This window comes from Rutilus rutilus (genome assembly GCF_951802725.1).
Source record: "Rutilus rutilus genome assembly, chromosome: 22".
NCBI classification, from domain to species: domain Eukaryota; kingdom Metazoa; phylum Chordata; class Actinopteri; order Cypriniformes; family Leuciscidae; genus Rutilus; species Rutilus rutilus.
In genome coordinates, this window is record NC_140227.1 from 7,105,138 (window position 1) to 7,124,493 (window position 19,356).

A 19,356-nucleotide genomic window follows, 5' to 3' on the forward strand; every position below is an offset into this window, starting at 1 on the left:
TGAAAGCAACTAGGACATTTCTTAAAATATGTCAGTGTCATTGTTTTGTCTGAAGATGCACACCAGTAAAGGCATGTTTGTAAAAACTACTTAAAAGTCCTAATTGAACTAAAGCCAAATCCTGGCTTTATCTAAGACCTGTCTGTGAAACCAGGCCTAAGACACATTGTAATAAATGCAGTCAAAGTCAAACACATTAGGAGTACATCCAGAGATTGTTTTATTTTTAATCTTAATACATTTATGAGAGCAATATACAATATGAACACATCAAATACTAGGAGACGTATCAGGTCACAGCCTTGGGGGTCCTGTTATTCTCCAGCCTTCTGTTTTTCCAACCTTGGTGAGCATAGCCACAGTTCCCAGACCAAAACACGCTGCCGTACCTGTGATAGCACTGTGTGCTAAACATTAAACACACCAGCAAAACCTTGTTAGATTCTTCCGTCACAAAAAGGAAAATATTTCAAAAGCATGTGAATACTGTACTCACTCCGTGCCCCGAGGAAAATGCCCGAAGCACATCCACCAATGAAATAGTTAGTTGGGTCCTCAGGTGCATCTCTGGCCTGTGCACTTAGACAAGTGGCCATTCCAAAGATGGCACCCATGGCAGCTGAAAGGGTAGCAAACAGGAAATTAATTATTACAGCAAGTGTATGCGTGTCATCTGATACACCCAGTCTAAACTAAAAACATTAGATTAATGTATCTACTGTTCTGACAGCGTACAAGTAAAATTGTATATGTAACTATTCATTGATGAATAAAAAGTTCACAAGAAATCTTTTCGAACAACATATCTTTACTAACACTTTTTATCAATTTAACACATTATTGCTGAATAAAAGTTTGAATTTCTTTATAAAAAAAGTTGCTGACCCCAAACTTAAATACTTATTTTTTAAATAAATGCTGTTTTTTTTATTTATTCTGTTTATTAATCAAAGAATCCTGAAAAAAGAAAAATGAAGCAGTTTCCAACATTGCTAATAAATCAGCATCTTAGAATGATTTCTGAAGGATCATGTGACACTGAAGACTGGAGTAATGGCTACATGTGTGTTATATATGTTAGAGTATATTCTATGGAAGCTTGTTTCCGCCACTGAATAATAAATAAATAATAATAATTGCGACTTTTTATCTCACAATTGCGAGTTTACATCTCGCAATTCTGACTTTATATCTCAGAATTGCGAGATATAAAGTCAGAATTGCGTGAAATAAAGTCGCAATTGTGTGTTATAAAGTCAGAATTGCGAGATGTAAAGTCAGAATTGCGTGTTATAAAGTCAGAATTGCATGTTATAAAGTCAGAATTCTGACTTTTTTTCTCGCAATTGCCACTTTATATCACACAATTCTGACTTTATAACACATAATTGCGAGTTTATATCTCGCAATTCTGACATCTTTTCTCAGAATTGTGAGATATAAACTCACAATTGTGAGATATATGTCCAATTCTAAGGGGGGAAAAAGACGGACTTTTTTTATCTCACAATTCTGACTTTATAACACGCAATTGCGACTTTATATCATGCAATTCTGACTTTATTTCTCAGAATTGCGACTTTATTCCTCACAATTCTGACTTCATATCTCGCAATTCTGAGAAAAAAGTCACAATTCTGACATGATATATCGCAATTGTGAGAAAAAAAGTCCGAATTGTGAGATAAAAAGTCGCAATTATTATTATTTATTTATTATTCAGTGGCGGAAACAAGCTTCCATAATATTCAAATAGAAAACCAATATTTGAAATTATAATAATATTTCACAAATATTACTGTTTTTTTTTTTCCTGTTTTTTTTTTATCAAATAAATGCAGACTTGATGAACATAAGAGACTTCTTTAAAAACACTAAAAATGGTAATGTTTCCAAACTTTTGACTGGTAACTGTATAAATATATCTGCATTTAAGTAATGAGAATGGGTAGGTAGGTAACTGCTATGAACCACTACACTCATACAGACTATAGTCTATATAATTCAAGGAAATGTCTCTGTTGTCAACACTTCTGCTCAGCACACAGTGTGCATGAATAGGAGCACAGCTTATTTGTGTCTTACCCATGGTGGCAGTGGCTGATGTTGCTCTGGTCAAAGCCTCGACGGCTGTTTCAGGCTGATAAGCCACAATGTGGTAGGCAGAACCCACCAGCCCTGCAGAACAACAACAGTTTTAAAGGACATTAGGTTTTGTGTTATAAAGCAGGCCATTAGTGACCATCTCGATTATCCACTTTACTAGTCATTTTGAGAGCCATACATTGCCATAAAAAATAAATAAATAAAATAAAAACCTTTGTATGAAACAAATACATAACTGTCAGAAAAATATGAATATGAGAAAATAGTGCGCTTGTATTCACTACTGGACTAACGAGTGTGCATGCTAACAGCTTAGCCTTTATGGCGCATAATCAATGCACAGGTTTAAAACTACGCTCAAAGGGTCTTTTAGAAACCATACAGAGCAGACGTCCATCAGACTAACCCATGGCTGTGGCTACTTTCGTGGTGATCCATGTTTTGGAAACGCAGTCTTTGCCCTCTTCTAGATCCCAGTAGCCCATTTCTGTCTCCGCATCAAGGACACACTGAGATATCGCGAGAGTTTCTTCTCAGCCTCTTCTTCTAGCGCTGTTATGATGTGGTCTAGTTCAAGAAGTGTTTCTTTGCCCTCCCCGTCGGCGTGGTGTGGAACTGCAACACCTTGCTGGTTTATTTATTTACTTGACAGAAAGCACGTTATGCATACAAACTACAGACAGTGCCTGAGAAACAAACAAGTTCAATTTACTGGCTTTATTTTGCGATTCAGTTGTAACAACTTATAAAACAAACAGGAAAAAATCATCTATACCTGAAAAATGTATTTGTCACCCTCCAAAAACAACTAAAACAAACTAAAATATACACTATAATCTGCATAAATATAGTTTTATATCGCAGATCTAGATGTGATAAAAATGAACGATATCGCATTGCCATCTACCCCATTAAATCTTGAAAAGCTAATTAAATAAATCATAGCATCTTGTTGGGCAAAGGTTTTTATTATATCTTTAAAGTCACAATTTGGGTATAACCCTACGTAATTTATGTAAACATCGCTTTAAATAATGGGAACCACAGACTGTATTTAATAAATCCAAGACAAACAACTCATGTCAGAGACTTGCTGGTTTATTTGATGAGGTAAGTGTTGGCAGAAAATCACTGATAGTAATTATTTACGTATTTTAATCACTGGTACAATCATATAAATATCCAATAAATTGAGTTTTTACCTAATTAGCCTAGGTATATTTTAAAACATGAGTTATGAGCACATTACAAAAATAATTAAAAAAGAAAACAAAGTGTCAGGCTTGACATAATATTTTAATAAATGCACAGTCCCAAAAGTTAACCAGTCTGTTTATTTAGTTCCTCGCAGGGAAAGTGCAGTTTGTAATCATTGTTGTCTCTTCTTGTCTGCTACTCTGATTGGCTAGAGGCTCTAAAATCATTTCCGGGTCAGCAGCTACAGGTTGCTATGAAGTTGTTGGAGATGACACGTCAGCTGCCTGGAAAAACAAAAACACAAACTGCAATACATGCTTATATAGGACAATGTTATAAATCTCTGCGCTGCATTTAACTGCGCATTGCCGATTGCAACTGTGTTATATACGCGAAGATTTACTGAAGACACGCACGGCGCTGCTTATGCATCACATGCAATCTCATGCTGAGATTGAGAGATAGTTCAGCTTCATTCAGTCTGGATCTGGACCCGTTCGAGACCCGCAGAAGATGATCAGTCCGGCAGCGTGGCGTTCTCGTGGATGAGAGAGAGGAGACCGGACCGGTGCTTTTGTCTTCCGCATCCCGAGCAGCAGCACGTCCAGGGACATGTCGTCCCCGTCGCCGGTGCAGATCCGAGAGGCGAACGCGCACCTGGCCGCGCTGCACAGGCGGGTCTCCGAGCTGGAGCACAGGCTGGAGGAGGCGGAGAACACCGTGCGGGAGCAGGCGGAGAGTCTCATCCGCAAAGACGAGCAACTGAGAGCGGCCACGCAACAAATCACGGAGGCCAAGGACAAGTAGGGGAACACACAATCGTGTTGTTTTGTAGACGCAGAATAGTTTTTATTATTATTATTTGACGCGAAAACCATGCATTTGTAAAAATCAGTTTGTGCTAAATCAAAAAGCTCCATCAAAGCTGCTTTAAAGGGGTCATATAATGCCATTTTTGTACAAGCTAATGTGATTCTTTAGGGTCTAAATTAAAAGTTTGTAATATACTTTAATTAAAAATTCTCATTAGTATTGTAAGAAAACACTCATTTTACCTGGTCAAAAACAGCTCTGTTTTCAGCATGCCGTTTAAGTGCATGTGTCTTTAAATGATAATGAGCTTTGCTCACCCCGCCCCTCTGTTCTGTGCGGACACCGTTTGTAATAATAACACAATAACCATAACGCATTGTTCATTATAAACGTGGGATTATGAATTATATTGAGAACGTCGTACATAGAAAACATGCCGTAATGTACCCTGAGTGTAAACCTTAGCCGCATTCATCATGAAGCGTGCTAGCGATTTGCAAAGATTAATATAAATATGAATATAAAGGTTAATAAAACGTTATACTCACTTCTTCTTCTGGAGGTGCAGCAGGAACACGAATAGTTGGTACCGATCCTTTTTTCAGGAGCAGCTTCTTAGCAAAACCAGCTTTATATTGACCTCGTTTGTAAAGCAGTCTGGTGTGTGAAATGATTCGCGCAAACATGAAAGCATTGACGTTGATCGTGGGGAATATTCCCTTCGAAAACAAACTCAGCCACTGCGTCTTCGGATTTAGGAACATCAAAATGACTGCTGTGTTCATTATTACACCCAAGAACAGAACACCACAATCGCTTAGACGCCATTCTGCTCATAGACAGTGCTCCAGCGTATCAACAATGACCGCACAGACTATGACAGCTCGCTCACGAGCGAGGGCGGGTCTGTGTTGAAACGCTGCTGTCAATCAACAATCGTGGGAGGGGCGTCGATCTTGTGACGTAACGGCTTGATTTGAGAGAGGGGAAAACATATAAGGAGATTAAAATAAAACCACTGGATGGATTATCATTTTATGATGGTTGTGTACAGGCACTGCCAACACACATTTCAGTACAATCAACTTGTAAAAGTGCATTATATGACCCCTTTAAGCGTATTTTGTTTTTTCGTATGTAGCAGCTAGGCATGTGACGGTGTCAAATTTTCATGTTTCGATAATTGCTGAAGCTTTTATCACGGTATATAGCCTACGGTATTATCACGATATTTAAATGAGTTGCAAAAAAGTGTTGTAATACTATAACAGGTTTAATAACTTTTTTCTTATAGCAAAAAGAACTGAACATTTAAATACAATAAAGCAATTTTATGAATGTAAACAAATGTTTAAAATAGATTAAAGTGCAAAAGAATTATTAAGAACAATAGGTCGAACACTACAAAAAGGTCTCATTAGGTAATGCATTAACTAACATAAACGATGAGCAATAGCTACAGTTGTTACAGAAGTTATTACTTTTGGTTAATGTTAGTTAAAAAATACAAGGATTTGTTCATGTTAGCTCAGGTCCATTAGGTCTCACCCTCAAGTTGTTTCAAACCTGTATGAATTTCCTGAAGACAAAGGAAGATATTTTGGTGATATTGATATTTTACCAAGAATGTTGGTAACCAGACAGTTGATGGACCCCATTGACTTCCATAATAGGAAAACAAATACTCAATGGGGTCCGTCAACTGTCTGGTTACCAACATTCTTCAGAATATACTTTTGTGTTCAGCAGAAGAAAGAAATGTATACAGGTTTGAAACAACTTGAGAGTGAGTAAATGATGACAGAATTATCATTTTGAAGTGAACTAATCCTTTAAGTGTCTGACGAATCAGACAAGCGTTATAGTCCTCCTTACATAGCAACTTGTATTTTTAAAACACAGTACACTTTCATATTTTCTATTTGCGTTTTCACTGTGATGTGAACAAGACATGAAAATATTTTATTTAACTGCTTCTCAAAAAAAAAATATTTCTCAATTTCCTGAGAGTTTAGCTTTATGGCCTACAAATTGACGTTACGACTGAACAGCACTATTCCGATTGGTGCAACTAGTGGCATGCAAATTGCGTCCAACAGATTTAATTAATAGGATGATTTGCTGACTGAAAATGTTATCTTTATTTTTCATGCAGAGAGATTTTCTTCCTCCACGAGAAGCTTTGTCAATCAGAGGAGTCCATCCATAAACTCAACCAAACGATTAAGGAAAAAGATTCTCTAATTGGACAGTTACAACACCGATGTCAGCTGCTGGACAACATTTGCAAAAACCGTCCTTTACTGGACAGCATGCTGTCCCAGATGGCCGAGGCAGAGAGAATGGGGCCCGTCAGAGATTTGGGGAAGCCCACGACCAACAGCTCTCTCACAGACGGAGAGTCCAACTGCAGTCCCAGCCGCCTCTCCAACCACAAAGACTTCTCACTCAGCGAGGACGACTCCGACGATCAGGAATTAGACGGGGTCGTGTTCGGGACCACTGTATGAGAGCCTCGGTTACACTGGTCCTCGTCTCAGGTTTAGCAGCCTGTGTGTTTCGATGGTTACAGTTGATTCAGTGTCTGGTCATCATTTGATAAAATAGCCATTGTATCGTAATACAGGTTACTGCATTGTGAATGGGATTCCACTGTAAAAGAAAGAATGCCTGGTCAATTCTGGCTGAATAGTGATACAAGTATGCCTCCTATCATTTTGAATTGTCCCTTGGACCAGTTTTAATTAGGGTTTAAGTCCCGCATAAAAAACAACAACATGCATATCTCGACACAAATTAAGAATTCTTACGTCAGCACATTTGACCTCGTTTTAAGTAAATTGTGCGCGCTATATAATAATTTGTTCCCTCGATTTACTAAATTGTGTCCGCATTGTTATAATTTGCTTCCTTGTTTTTGTTAAATCAATTCAAAGCAAGGGAACACATTAGTTCAACATGGCCACGATTTACTAAAACGAGAATGAATTTTCAATAGGCTACCTAGTGTTTTTCTTTTGGTTGTTAACTTGTTTTTCCTTCCCTTTTTAGGTTCAAATTTTCACATACTGTGATATTTTACTCAACTATTTATACCTGGATTTATTAGGTCACGCTAATAACAGTAGAACGTTTTTTTAAATTTACGTACAAATTACTTGAAATTTACTGTTACATGCAGTTCATCTGCAGTTTTATTTTTTAAAAAGGGAATCCAGTCCGGTTTAAAAATGTTTTTGATATTGCTCCATTTGTGGATATCACCTAGATGTAATATGCTGTTTTGTTGGAGGCTCTCAGTGAACAATTTCATCAGTCACTGACGATCTACAGATGGTGGATTCTGGTTTAGGTTAGATTTGCTGTCATGTGCAAGATAGTTGATTTAAAGGGATACTCCACTTTTTTTGGAAATAGGCTCATTTTACAACTCCCCCAGAGTTAAACAGTTGAGTTTTACCGTTTTCGAATCCATTCAGCCGATCTCCGGGTCTGGGGGTCCCACTTTTAGCATAGCTTAGCATAATGAATTGAACCGGACAAGACCATTAGCATCTCTCTCAAAAAAATGAACAAAGAGTTTCCTATTTAAAACTTGACTCTTCTGTAGTTACATCGTGTACTAAGACCGACAGAAAATGAAAAGTTGCGATTTTCTAGGCTGATATGGCTAGGAACTATACTCTCATTCCTGCGTAATAATCAAGAAACTTTGCTGCCGTACCATGAGTGCAGCAGGCGTAATGATATGACGCAGCGCCTGAAAATAGTCCCCAGCTCAGTAGCCTATTATCAGGCGGCATGTGCTGCGTCATATCATTACGCCTGCTTCACCCATGGTACTGCAGCAAAGTTTCTTGATTATTACGCAGGAATGAGAGTATAGTTCCTAGCCATATCAGCCTAGAAAATCGCAACTTTTCATTTTCTGTCGGTCTTAGTACACGATGTAACTACAGAAGAGTCAAGTTTTAAATAGGAAAAATATCGAAACTCTTTGTTCATTTTTTTGAGAGAGATGCTAATGGTCTTGTCCGGTTCAATTCATTATGCTAAGCTATGCTAAAAGTGGGACCCCCAGACCCGGAGATCGGCTGAATGGATTCGAAAACGGTAAAACTCAACTGTTTAACTCTGGGGGAGTTGTAAAATGAGCCTATTTCCCAAAAAAGTGGAGTATCCCTTTAACATGTTCGTAGAGCCTTAGTAGTTGAATTTAGGCCCTGTTTACACCTGGTATTAAGATGCGTTTTGATGACGCTAAATACAGGTGTAAACGGGGTCTTAAACATTTTGAGCTTATCCACTTTCGACCACTCTTACCATTTCTGTTTTTAACACACACTCGCAGCATTCAGCGCGATCTTGTGGCTGTCAAAGCGGAAATGAAAGCTGCTGCTCTCCATGTTTTTCCGTCATCTCCGGGCGTGATTATATGTAAATTGCGCGAGCTTATTTTTAGATCGAAAGATCTAAAAATCCCTGTACATTTACCCGCCCATAAACCCTCCCCTCGAAGAAATCAGGACAGAAGTGGTTGAAAGTGGACAAAAGAGACTAAAAGAGATTAAAACACCAGGTGTAAACGGGAATCAGTCTCCCTCGTCTACTTGTGATCTTAATACAGGTGTAAACAGAGCCTTAGATTCAGTGTCATCGGTTGTATGTTTTACATTATAAATTTGCCCCTTGGCCACAAATTCACATTGAATTACAATAACTTAAAGGAATAGTTCACCCTGTATTTTATGTTTTGCCATCAGTTTACTCTCCTTCATGTCACAAATCGTTCTTCTTTTGCAGGACACAAAATATATTTAGCAGAATGTTGGGGTACAGTGAACAAAAAATAGCCGTCTTTTGTGTCCTACAGATTTGGAATAGAGGGTGAATTTTCATTGTTTCATAAAATTTTTCTCTATATATGAAGTAAAAGAGTTCCTAAAAGACGCATGGTTGCCTGTTTTAATGGAATTATTTATTTTATTCTGAAAAATTATCATTTTTATTCCTGAGTGCTAAATATCTCAATTGTGAGCTTGTATATATTAAAAGGGTATAAATATCTTACATTTTAGGTTGGGTGAACTGTCCCTTTAACTTCCTTTTTTATCACTTTACACTTACACGTCAAATTTGTTTTTGTACAATGATAGTTTACAATAAGTTTTGTTAACATTAGTTAATTCAAATGCATCATGGACTAAAAAGGACGTATTAATATGATGTTGTTATATAAATATATATTACTGGTCATTATTAGTTCATTTTAATTATAGAATTTGTAAAAAATATATACAATTCGCAAGAAGTAACAGTAACATTAATAAATGATTTCATGTCAGCTGCTGCATAGACAAATGCTGCTTGCTGAAAAACTGAAAATGTTTTCCTCTAATGAAGTGAGTGGTGGTTATTTCATACTTAAAGATATGTGCTGGAAAGTCATAAGTAACAGGATTGAACCATCGGTTTTTGAGAGACCCTTCCACCATTGTGATGGTGAGCAAAGTGCTGAAGTGACGGTGTGACATCGCCATAGTGGTGCTCACCAAACACACTGTAATTTAAGGTGTTATATATAATTAAGTGATCTATGCAGTGAAGTTGTTCTCTGAGAGCCTCTCTTAATAAATCAGCTAGCACTTAAAATACTGCGCCGCCACATAAACGGAGCAATTCCAAGCAAGCTAAATCTGTTGCTTACACAATTACAGGTTTACGTTTGAGAGAGTGTGTAAAAGCATTTGCTTTCATGGTTGAATATCTTCTGTAACCTTTTGCAACTGTCCTTATATTTGCTATTATTTCAATTCTGCAGATGATAATGTGATGCTAATGCATATAGACCTTTCTCCAAATTAATTGAGTTATTCTTGAATATTTAATTTGGCCTTGCAATATGAAATCTATGCAAGCCTGTTATATTTTGCCATATTTATTCAGTCAATCTGTGGAAAGCCAGATGGAGGGGAGCCACATAAAGTAGTGAATGAGTGTACTGATGATGGGGCATTATTCATGTACAGCGTGTCATTTGTCCTGTTACGATGTGATGGTTACACAATATTTTCGTGTTCGTTCTAAGAGTTACATGTGGTACTGGACTACAGCATGGTAATTTTACATATTGGGGCATGTCATATTTGTCTTGTTAGTGCCCTGTACAGAAGTGTGTTTGCTAACATTTTTCTCAGAAGTAAAACAGTGCCTAAAAGACTCATGGTTACTTGTTAAATGGGATTATTTATTCTGAAAAATTCTAATAAATTATTTTGTTATTCTTGAGTGCTAAATGTCTAAATTGTGTACTTACTCGGAAACACGGTATATCCAGGAAATAATAAAAATATTAAATTAATAAATTCAGGAAAATTGGAATACAAATTCATCTTTATTCAATATTTAATTATACACTTTTTTTTTTTTTTACATGACATTTTCCCTCCATTTTCATTGATAGGAGAAATAAAGTTGTCAGTAATTGTGTTGCATTAAAAGTGCTTCTGTTGCACTGCACAAACACAGGCTCAGTGAAAAAAAGACTTCATAATGCATCTTTGACAGGGTCAGTGGGGTAGCAGCACCTTCCCTCTACCAATGCAGTTGTGAAAACCCTTGGTCCCGTCCGGGCCGACAGGCTGGCGCACAACCAGGAGACCCGAAGACCTCACAATCGGATCGGGTGACAGCAAGCTTCCCATCTCAGGCTGAATGACCTGGGCGGCATTTTTCCGTCTCTGGACCCACGGGCTGCCAGTGAACCCCGTGTCATCCGGAGAGAGCTCGTCCGAGCCCTTGTACCTGCCGAAGGAGGACGTCCCGGCTCCAGAGGGCGTGCTGCTGAACGGATGTGTGGCCAGAGGGGAGGTCACATGACTGCAAGGGAAAAGCTTGCGAGGCAGGAGGGGGCTTCCTACGGGACTGCCAAGAGGATTATTCCTGTAGGGGTCAGAGCGGAAAGTGGATATCTGCGGGATGGCGAGGGGACTGCCGTAGAGGGCCTGAGGGCGGGACACCCTGCGGTTGGGTCGGGGTGAGGCCGGGGCAAAATCGGACTCTGAAGAGCTGCAAACAGCCGAATCCTCCAAAGAGTAAAGGGACCGCCTGGCTTTTCTGGTGGGCTTTTTTAAACTGTCGTAGTCAATACCTTCTTCTGACTCTTCCTCCACTAGGTTTTGGCTCCATCCCGGCTTACGAGTCCCACGGCTGCCCAGCAGGACCACACAAACGCCCCTTCCTCCCTGTTGCTGCTCTACTGCCCTCAGCGTGTCGTACGCCTTGCGCGCGCCCTCTAGATACTCGTACTCCACCACAACACACACTTTGCGCCCCAGTTCCAGGTGTTTCTTTGTGTAGCGTTTCAACTCTGCAGGGATCTCTTTTCCTGGGCGCAGGATGCGAAGAGATGAAATGGTGCCGTAGGGGGAAAACATCCGCATTGCGGCTTCCATGATGCCTAGCTGCTCCCCACCCGGTGATCCATTTAACTCATCCCTGACTGGGCCGACACCGTCCAGGAAGTTCCAGGCCAGAAGCAGCTTGCTAGTGGGAATGCACAGGAGCCAATCGGGTACTGGAGTGCGTCGTCGCACCTTGGTTCCCATCTCATTGACCTCCAGCTGCGGAGAGGTTCTTGAAGCAGCCAGTGTTGTGCGCCAGTCACGCGTCAGATCTCGAATCTGTGACGAGACAACGAAAAGAACATTTCCTGATGACGACACTTCTACTCGGATCGGGGTGTTGGTTTTTTGATCTCACCTTTTTGAAAGATGTCAGCAGCTTCAGACTAACGTAACCCATCTTGTTTCTTTGGACATGTTTAAGCAGAAAAGCATCTTCTGATAGATTTTCATCTGATAGGTAGGTCTCGAGCTGGGCTGCAATTTTTTGTGTCAGATCGTCATTCGGAGGAATCCAGAGTTCACCCTCACAGAATTCCTCTTCCAAAACATCAATCAGGTCAGTCGAACTCCTGAAAAACAGTCATTTCTTTATTGAAATGGATTTGGAATTAGCTATTAGAAAAACACTTCAAATTGGATCATTCCTGGGATTCGGTAATATTGGATTGAATTCAATGGATTTTTTTTTTTTTAAACTACATATTAATTCTCTTAATACTTCACATCATTAGGCACATATCATACCTCCAACAAATCCAATTTTCCCATCACAAGCATTAAATACCTTTTCTTATTTTTCAGGGTTTTTTTTTTTTCATAAATTTCTGACAAAATGGAATTGGTTTAAAAAGGATTTTACACAAATAAAAAAATACCTACTGCTCGTGTCCCTCTTAATTTAATAACTACAAATGTAACATTTATGATAATTTTCCCATTTTTATGGGACTGAAGTAAAAAAAAAAACTAAAAACTAATTAAAACCACAATTTTATTGTGTTAGTCATTAACGTCAGGTGGTATAATAAATGCCTTCATTTTTTTAATTGTCTTCCCTATTTTTCCCCCAAAAGAATTGTTGAGAATAGTGTGACGGGGTTGAAGACTGTAACAGGTCTGAAGAGGGACATTGACTTCACTTTTAAATATTTTTTATTTGGTCTCCCTCTCATATCCCTCGAATATTGTGCCCTTCTTTCTGGGTCCACATATCTTTCTGCTGCTGATGTGGCTGCCATTTCTGACATGCTTGTCAAAGTTGGGCATTACCTCAAATATTCTATTTATAACAAAACTATGAGCTGTCATGATTTTGGCAAGTATATCTTTATTGAAACCATGTCTATATTATATATATTAATTAGACGCTTACCCTGCACACCTGCAGGTAATAGCTGGGTGCAAAGGAGAAAATACCAAAAAAGTTAAATCAAGTCATTTCACATATTTGACAGGTTGAGTTGTCTTTTTTTTTTTTTTTTTTTGCAAAATGGCCTCTGCTCCTGTAGGACAGTTGACCATGGCAGCAATGAAATAAGTACATTGTATATAGCCTACTAATGGATAAAAAAAAAAAAAAAAACTTAATTTTATGAGATTGGATTTAGTTGTTAAGTTTGACAGCCCTGACTATAATACGTATCAAAAATATGAATAAAAAGTAGGATACTAATCTCCTGCACCACTTTTAAAGAGACCTGAATGATGTCATTTCTGGTCAATGTCGTCACATATGGGTGGAGCTTAAATTATTATAGGCAGAGAATTGTTGGTATGAAGTTTAAGACTAAGGGACATAATGTTACGCATAACGACATAACACATATATATATATATATATATATATATATATATATATATATATATATATATATATAAAATATCTTGCTTTTTTATATATATATATATATATATATATATTTTTTTTTTCACAAGAAAGTAAATACTTACAATATTGCTAAATTATAGACACTGTACACATTTTGTTAAATATTTTCTAAGTAGAACTACAAATTCAGTGAAGTGCCTTAGGGACATGACAAAATGCTTAGTGTATGATAGAAATAAGCGCATTTCATTCCAGAATATTGTGAAAAGCTTTTAACGTTTCATTTTGGTGAACCACTGAAATATTACCAAATCCCAGGAATAACCCAACTCATCAATTATCTAACAAGTGTCTTACCCGTCCAAACTATCATTAAGCAGCCCATCATCAGTGAATGAGAAGTGTCCCTTTGACTGCTGAGTGTCCTCACAGTGGAAGATGTCAGTAAAACCAGGTGAGGACATGCTGTTGACAAACTTTACATTGACAAAGGCTGAAATGTACTAGACGTTTAAAAAAATATATAATTAAACATCAGTTGTTAAACTGCGTTGTAAACAGCCTACCTGACGACTTCCCTGTCTGCTTCCCCGTTTCCCGCCACACATCTCCTGAAAACAGGTGATCCCTTTTTAGAATACTGATTTAAACGTCCATACGTCACAATTGAAAAAAGATGTCTATTGGGCGACGTCGTGCTTGTTCTGTAGGCTACAGACAAATCACAAATAAATCCTCTGGGAGCATAAAAATTAATTAATTTAAAAAAAAAAAGTTTAAAGACATTTGTCAATCTTCCAGTCTTTTAAAGAAATACTTTTTTTTTTTTGATAATCATGAACATTCGGAAAAGGTTACTTGATATTAAATATAGCCTATGTGCTAATGCACATGCGCACTGAACGCATAAATAAATCTGCCTGATATTTTTTCTCGTAGACCCTGCCATAATTATTTACACTTAATCTCTCTTAATTACTCAATTACACGCAGCCTCTGTTCCCGAGACTTTACTAATGGGTGTGTTAGTTACTTAGCGAACCATGGACTTTTGGAGACCCTATAGACGTTATGCAAACCCACCATGGACCCGACTGGTGTGTGTACTGTGAGGGTTGAGGTGTCAAGATTAAGTGTAAAGTGTATTCCAAATGAAAAGGTACCACGGGGGATCTGTGAGACGGTAGAAGCCTACGTGCAGGAGTCAGGACCACTGCCAACCCCCTTACTCGGCTTCCTGTATATTAGAACTGTTAAACGTCCCCGGACAAGTTATTCCTCACTTATGTGGCATTCTTCAAAGAGCACGATGGAGGTAGTCTGAAATCCTGCTAATTAACTAACACGATTCACAGCCAATAAACACACTCAGGATAATGTGGGCTCAACCATATTATAATTACAGTAACGGTTGCTTTTGTAAACGTGCGAGCGGAATTTGCCATGTAAACGATCACCGAATAAAAACATTTTCGCGTTTTCTGAACGATAGAATCAGATCATTTGACCTGCAAGGTAAAAAGAGTAAATCCAAGAAGCTACTTAAATGTAGGCTATAAGGGTGAATCTTCAGTTGTAGGGATATTTTTGAATATTTGAAGAAGAACAAAAAATAATGGAATGAAGATGAGAACATGGCCTTGATCAATCTCCAAATGGGTAAATCTATAGATATCATGTGTGAAGGAATAATTTTTTATAATAGTGAATGATGACTGGTGGCAATGGGAATTCTCACTTTCTGGAGAAAGTTGCTAGTTGAACAATGTGGATTTACTTTTAAACTGTAACATATTTAGATATTATTAGCATGTGCTGGATGATGATGCATCAGCCAATGTATAGGAAATACATTAATTTAGTTGTTATAGCACGGACTGTCAAATATTAAAAGTTGGTCTGCTACCTGGGATAAACTTTTACAGAATATATAAATACATTTTCACTCAACTAACCTATAGGTTTTAATAAAAGCAAAGATGTCTGAAATCTAATTCATGGAAATACTTAATATTAACCCTATTAGTTACAATAATTATTCAATTTAAAAATAATAACACTAGTAGCAGCATCTTACCCCAACCCATCACAATGCAACAATCTTACACTTAGTTACTTTAATTATTTCACTGTCACTATATTGCCTTTACAGAGTGGTCACCAGATACTTTTCAATTCCATGGTAACAGAATCTAGCAAATCTAACATTTTAACACTCTTAAAAATTAGGCAAAAACAATTAAACAATAAAAGAAATAAAGTCATTATGATCTATTTTAGAACTAGAATCATTGTTTTAAAGCATTTTATTTATTTTACTTTAAAATCACCCAGACAAGTAACACAAGAATGTACCCGTTTATGAGATTTAATATTACAATTAATTTGTAGTGACATATCATAACCAGTAGGGGACGCTCGTTGATAGAAGATAATTCTGCTGAAGCACTGATTGCTGAAATGCTTCGCTTGAACCAGTAGCACTCTTTATCATATTTAAGATTATAGCATAGCATTTCTTTACTGTTAATTCCAATTTATGTCATGCAAAAGTCCAGTTAGTAAGCGACATTGTGATAACTTAGGCTACATCAGTTTATGATCATCTAACAGCAGATGGCGCATTAGAACAGTTAATTGATTCAATCCAGTTATTGAGGTATTGATTGATTTGAAAAATCCCTTGAGATTCATTAGAAATGCACCGAAATGCACTTCAACGCACAAGTCATATCTGAAAGTGTTGCTGCAGCAGGGACATGCACGCAATGTGCTGATGATATTATGACAGTCATATTATTATGACCCTGAAGGCATGTCTATCGAGGAATGGAAATCGATCGAACAATGAAGTGCAAGACGTTGACCCCAGTGTTTATGCAGTCCGGCGGCGGGTTTCGTAACTCGAGCACAACAAGGTCCCATGATAACATCAACAGCTCTGATCCTGTGACTGTACCGTCTATAATTAGCCGGTGGAACTGGAACAGCTTGGGTAATGAAAGTTCCAGGTAAGAAGGAGCCAGGAGCCAGAAACTCAACTACCTAGAGCCAGTTCAGACGACTTGTGATTTGCAAAACAAAACAAATGTCTTCTGCAAAGATAGCCTGAATAAACAACGCCGTCGATTTTAATGCATCATTTTCGTCCCTATAACTGTGCACAGGATGCCAGGAGTCACGAGTCATCGTCATAGGCCTATATAAGGGAGTTTCGACAAATCAGCTCGTGCAATTTCAGGACGTGGCAAAATGTTATAGATTCAAGAAACATATGATACAATGACTATTCTTTTCCCACACATGCAATATAGGCTACTTGCAATTCAAAAATGAAATTCTGGCTTCATTACGTTCTGTAGCCTACATGATGCAACGGTTTCAGATATAACTGCAACATGCACATCGAAAGCAACTGGGAAACTCCATAATTTCCATAAGGAAATTCCATCGGTCTCAATCAGTACAAACAAATTGAAAGCTGCTAGGTGCGTGTTGTATTGGTAGTTTGGGGAGATGTTCCGCGAATCAGCCCACGTGGGGTGAAAGCAGGAGTTTCCCCCACAACCAATGGTTGCGCGAGCGCAAGACGCTTGTGGAACATTTCTAACCAATCAGAAAGACGAGCGTTTTGCTAAGCCGCGCCCAACTCGAAAGCGGTATATATGCGCGCGTTTCGCTTGAAGTCGGCAGAAACTAATTCTGAGACACAGCGAAGCGAGCGAAGGAATACTACAACTCCAAGTGATAGGCTATCTGGATTATACTTTTGGACAGCACACTTTGACTGGATTTTACGATCTCCTGGAGACTTGTGGATTACTATTATTTGAAGCAAAATGACCCTGGAAGAACTCGTTGGATGCAACATAACTGATAAAAAGTAAGTTATTTATTGCATGCATGAATATCAACTGCGAATCTCAATGTGTTTTTTTTTTTTCTATATAGAGAACTATCCGACTGTCGCTTACCATAGTCGCATTTTTTTTTACAGAATGGACACAGCGAGCCAAGCATTGGAAGAGCTGCTGGTAGCAGCACAGAGACAAGACTGTCTAACAGTCGGCGTTTACGAGTCTGCAAAACTAATGAATGTGTAAGTATATATATATTTATGTCTGACTTTCCATATTAGACTGATGTTGCTATATTGCGTTATCACCACAAACAGGAGTCTAATTGCATTTGATTTGATTTACAGAGACCCAGATTGTGTCGTACTGTGCGTTCTGGCCACCGATGAGGAGGACCAGGACGATATTGCGCTGCAGATTCACTTCACGCTCATTCAGGCGTTCTGCTGCGACAACGACATCAACATCCTGCGCGTGTCTGGTCTGAGGCGCCTCGCGCAGGTGCTCGGCGAGCCAGCCGCCGTGGACAACAGCGAGCCGAGAGACTTCCACTGCATCCTAGTCACTGTAAGTACACTTATATTCGCACACTGCTTAGCGAAGGCAAATTATTTCGAATCTTAATATCGTATGACGTTGACTTACGTTGCATTTTATGCTTTTTCACAGAACTCTCAATGCCAACCACTCAAATGCCAGGCGTTGAAGGACGTGGGCAACTACTGTGAAGAGAGCCGTTGCAAAAACCAATGGATTCCTTATCTGTCCCTGCAAGAACGTTGAACGAGTCGCGATGCTATTGCTGCAAGGAAAGGATGAAAGGGTCATTCTCTGCGAATGAAAGCAAATGGGCTCTGCACTAGCCGCCGTTGACTGCTCTGCTGCGTCATGTGAAGGGGCTGTGAGAGAGAAAGCGGAGCTCATGGAACTGTGCGCTCGGTACATGATTCCCCCCTGCCCCTCCAGCTTGTCGTGTCCTCCGTGGGAAAAGGAAAAAGTGGTCGTTTTGGTAGCGGAGGAACAAGTTGTGGGAAAATGAACTGTGAAAGCCTGCCTGTCGGCACAAGCTGTACTGGAGAACTTGCACGCAGGCGGCGTGGGCGCGCGCGCGCCCCCGGCTTCATATGTGCAATGGGTTGGAAAGAGATGAGTGTACGTCACTATCGCTGACTGCGGGACGAACATTTTGAAATGTTGAGTGAATCATCTGTGTATTAGCCGGACACGATTAACTGCAGTAGCATTTATGTCAAGCTACAAATGGACTGCAATCGCTTCTGTTAGACTGCACTGAGAAGGACCGTGTTTGAACAACATGAATAATGCTGAGTTGCATACATGCATACATACTATGAATTGTTGTTGGTTAAGTTATTTCCAGTAATTTAAACAGAGTAATATATGCATTGCTTCTCTTGTCAAATGCAACATTGTTTCAATAAATTATTGTTTGAGACTTACTCCTCTGTTTGATGTTTTGCTTTGGGGGGGTAGACAATTCAATATGTTTCTTATAGTGGCACTGGTATATAATTGTAAATGGGCCATGCAGATTCACTTACCTTGGTCAATGTTTAAAATAACAAAGAATTTCCTGGTTAACTTCCTTGCAAATCCCGGTGTCTTCCCAAAATTAGCCCGGACTGTACAGCAGGGAGTGGGAGGGATTTGCCCCACTGAGGTGTGAATGCATTCAGTGGAAATGTTAAGAAAGAACAAGAGCCCTAAGTGACGTGCAAACAAATCGCACAGTTTGCCAAAGGATAGTCTTTGTATCCTCTTGTCCTGGAATCAACGTCATATCCTTACTGACACAGTTAATTACAACACTGCGCTGACAGGTCTGGAATGCAGACATATGAGTTATTTATGCCGAGTTCCGTCTGCTTTCACAAGCTCCACTCCTCTATAAAGAGACTGCACAGGGCTTAGATAACCTCCAGAAAATAATCTTTTCAGTAAGTCATTGCATAGAGGTTATCACAGGTATATGGTTACACATCTCTTATTATTTCTGGAACAACCTGTAATAGTTGTGTAGCAGAGAACTTGTTACAGTAGCCTACACAGCTGCCTTTTGCTATGTTTAACAGCCTCACAACAGAAGGGGCCTCCGCTTGCACTCGAAAAAGAGCCCTGTCTCCTGTTA

At 38.8% G+C, this 19,356-nt stretch overlaps 4 protein-coding genes across 5 annotated transcripts; 2 read left to right on the forward strand and 2 right to left on the reverse strand.

Moving 5' to 3' along the window:
* Positions 1-203: 203 nt before the first annotated feature.
* ndufa11 (NADH:ubiquinone oxidoreductase subunit A11) lies at positions 204-2,675 on the reverse strand. Its single transcript, XM_084395572.1, has 4 exons — positions 2,513-2,675; positions 2,086-2,178; positions 497-619; positions 204-407 (listed from the first exon to the last, which is right to left on the reverse strand). The coding sequence occupies exons 1-4, from the start codon at positions 2,589-2,591 to the stop codon at positions 295-297; spliced, it is 408 nt and encodes a 135-aa protein (XP_084251698.1). The 5' UTR covers positions 2,592-2,675; the 3' UTR covers positions 204-294.
* Positions 2,676-3,549: 874 nt separating this feature from the next.
* Positions 3,550-6,811, forward strand: vmac (vimentin type intermediate filament associated coiled-coil protein). Its single transcript, XM_084395569.1, has 2 exons — positions 3,550-4,106; positions 6,272-6,811. The coding sequence occupies exons 1-2, from the start codon at positions 3,916-3,918 to the stop codon at positions 6,624-6,626; spliced, it is 546 nt and encodes a 181-aa protein (XP_084251695.1). The 5' UTR covers positions 3,550-3,915; the 3' UTR covers positions 6,627-6,811.
* A 3,593-nt stretch (positions 6,812-10,404) lies between these two features.
* larp6b (La ribonucleoprotein 6, translational regulator b) lies at positions 10,405-14,462 on the reverse strand. 2 transcript variants are annotated; one of them, XM_084395561.1, is made up of 5 exons: positions 14,434-14,462; positions 13,917-13,961; positions 13,708-13,826; positions 11,878-12,091; positions 10,405-11,798 (listed from the first exon to the last, which is right to left on the reverse strand). In XM_084395561.1, the coding sequence occupies exons 1-5, from the start codon at positions 14,434-14,436 to the stop codon at positions 10,686-10,688; spliced, it is 1,494 nt and encodes a 497-aa protein (XP_084251687.1). In that variant the 5' UTR covers positions 14,437-14,462; the 3' UTR covers positions 10,405-10,685. The 2 variants fall into 2 exon arrangements, with proteins under 2 accessions (XP_084251687.1, XP_084251688.1); XM_084395562.1 differs by lacking the exon at positions 14,434-14,462 and having other exon boundaries at positions 10,494-11,798; positions 13,708-13,815; positions 13,917-13,955.
* A 1,701-nt stretch (positions 14,463-16,163) lies between these two features.
* On the forward strand, positions 16,164-18,667 carry gadd45ba (growth arrest and DNA-damage-inducible, beta a). The gene is made up of 4 exons (XM_084395571.1): positions 16,164-17,233; positions 17,348-17,449; positions 17,555-17,774; positions 17,877-18,667. Exons 1-4 carry the CDS (start codon positions 17,190-17,192, stop codon positions 17,988-17,990), a joined length of 480 nt encoding a protein of 159 aa, XP_084251697.1. The 5' UTR covers positions 16,164-17,189; the 3' UTR covers positions 17,991-18,667.
* The last annotated feature ends 689 nt before the right edge of the window (positions 18,668-19,356 follow it).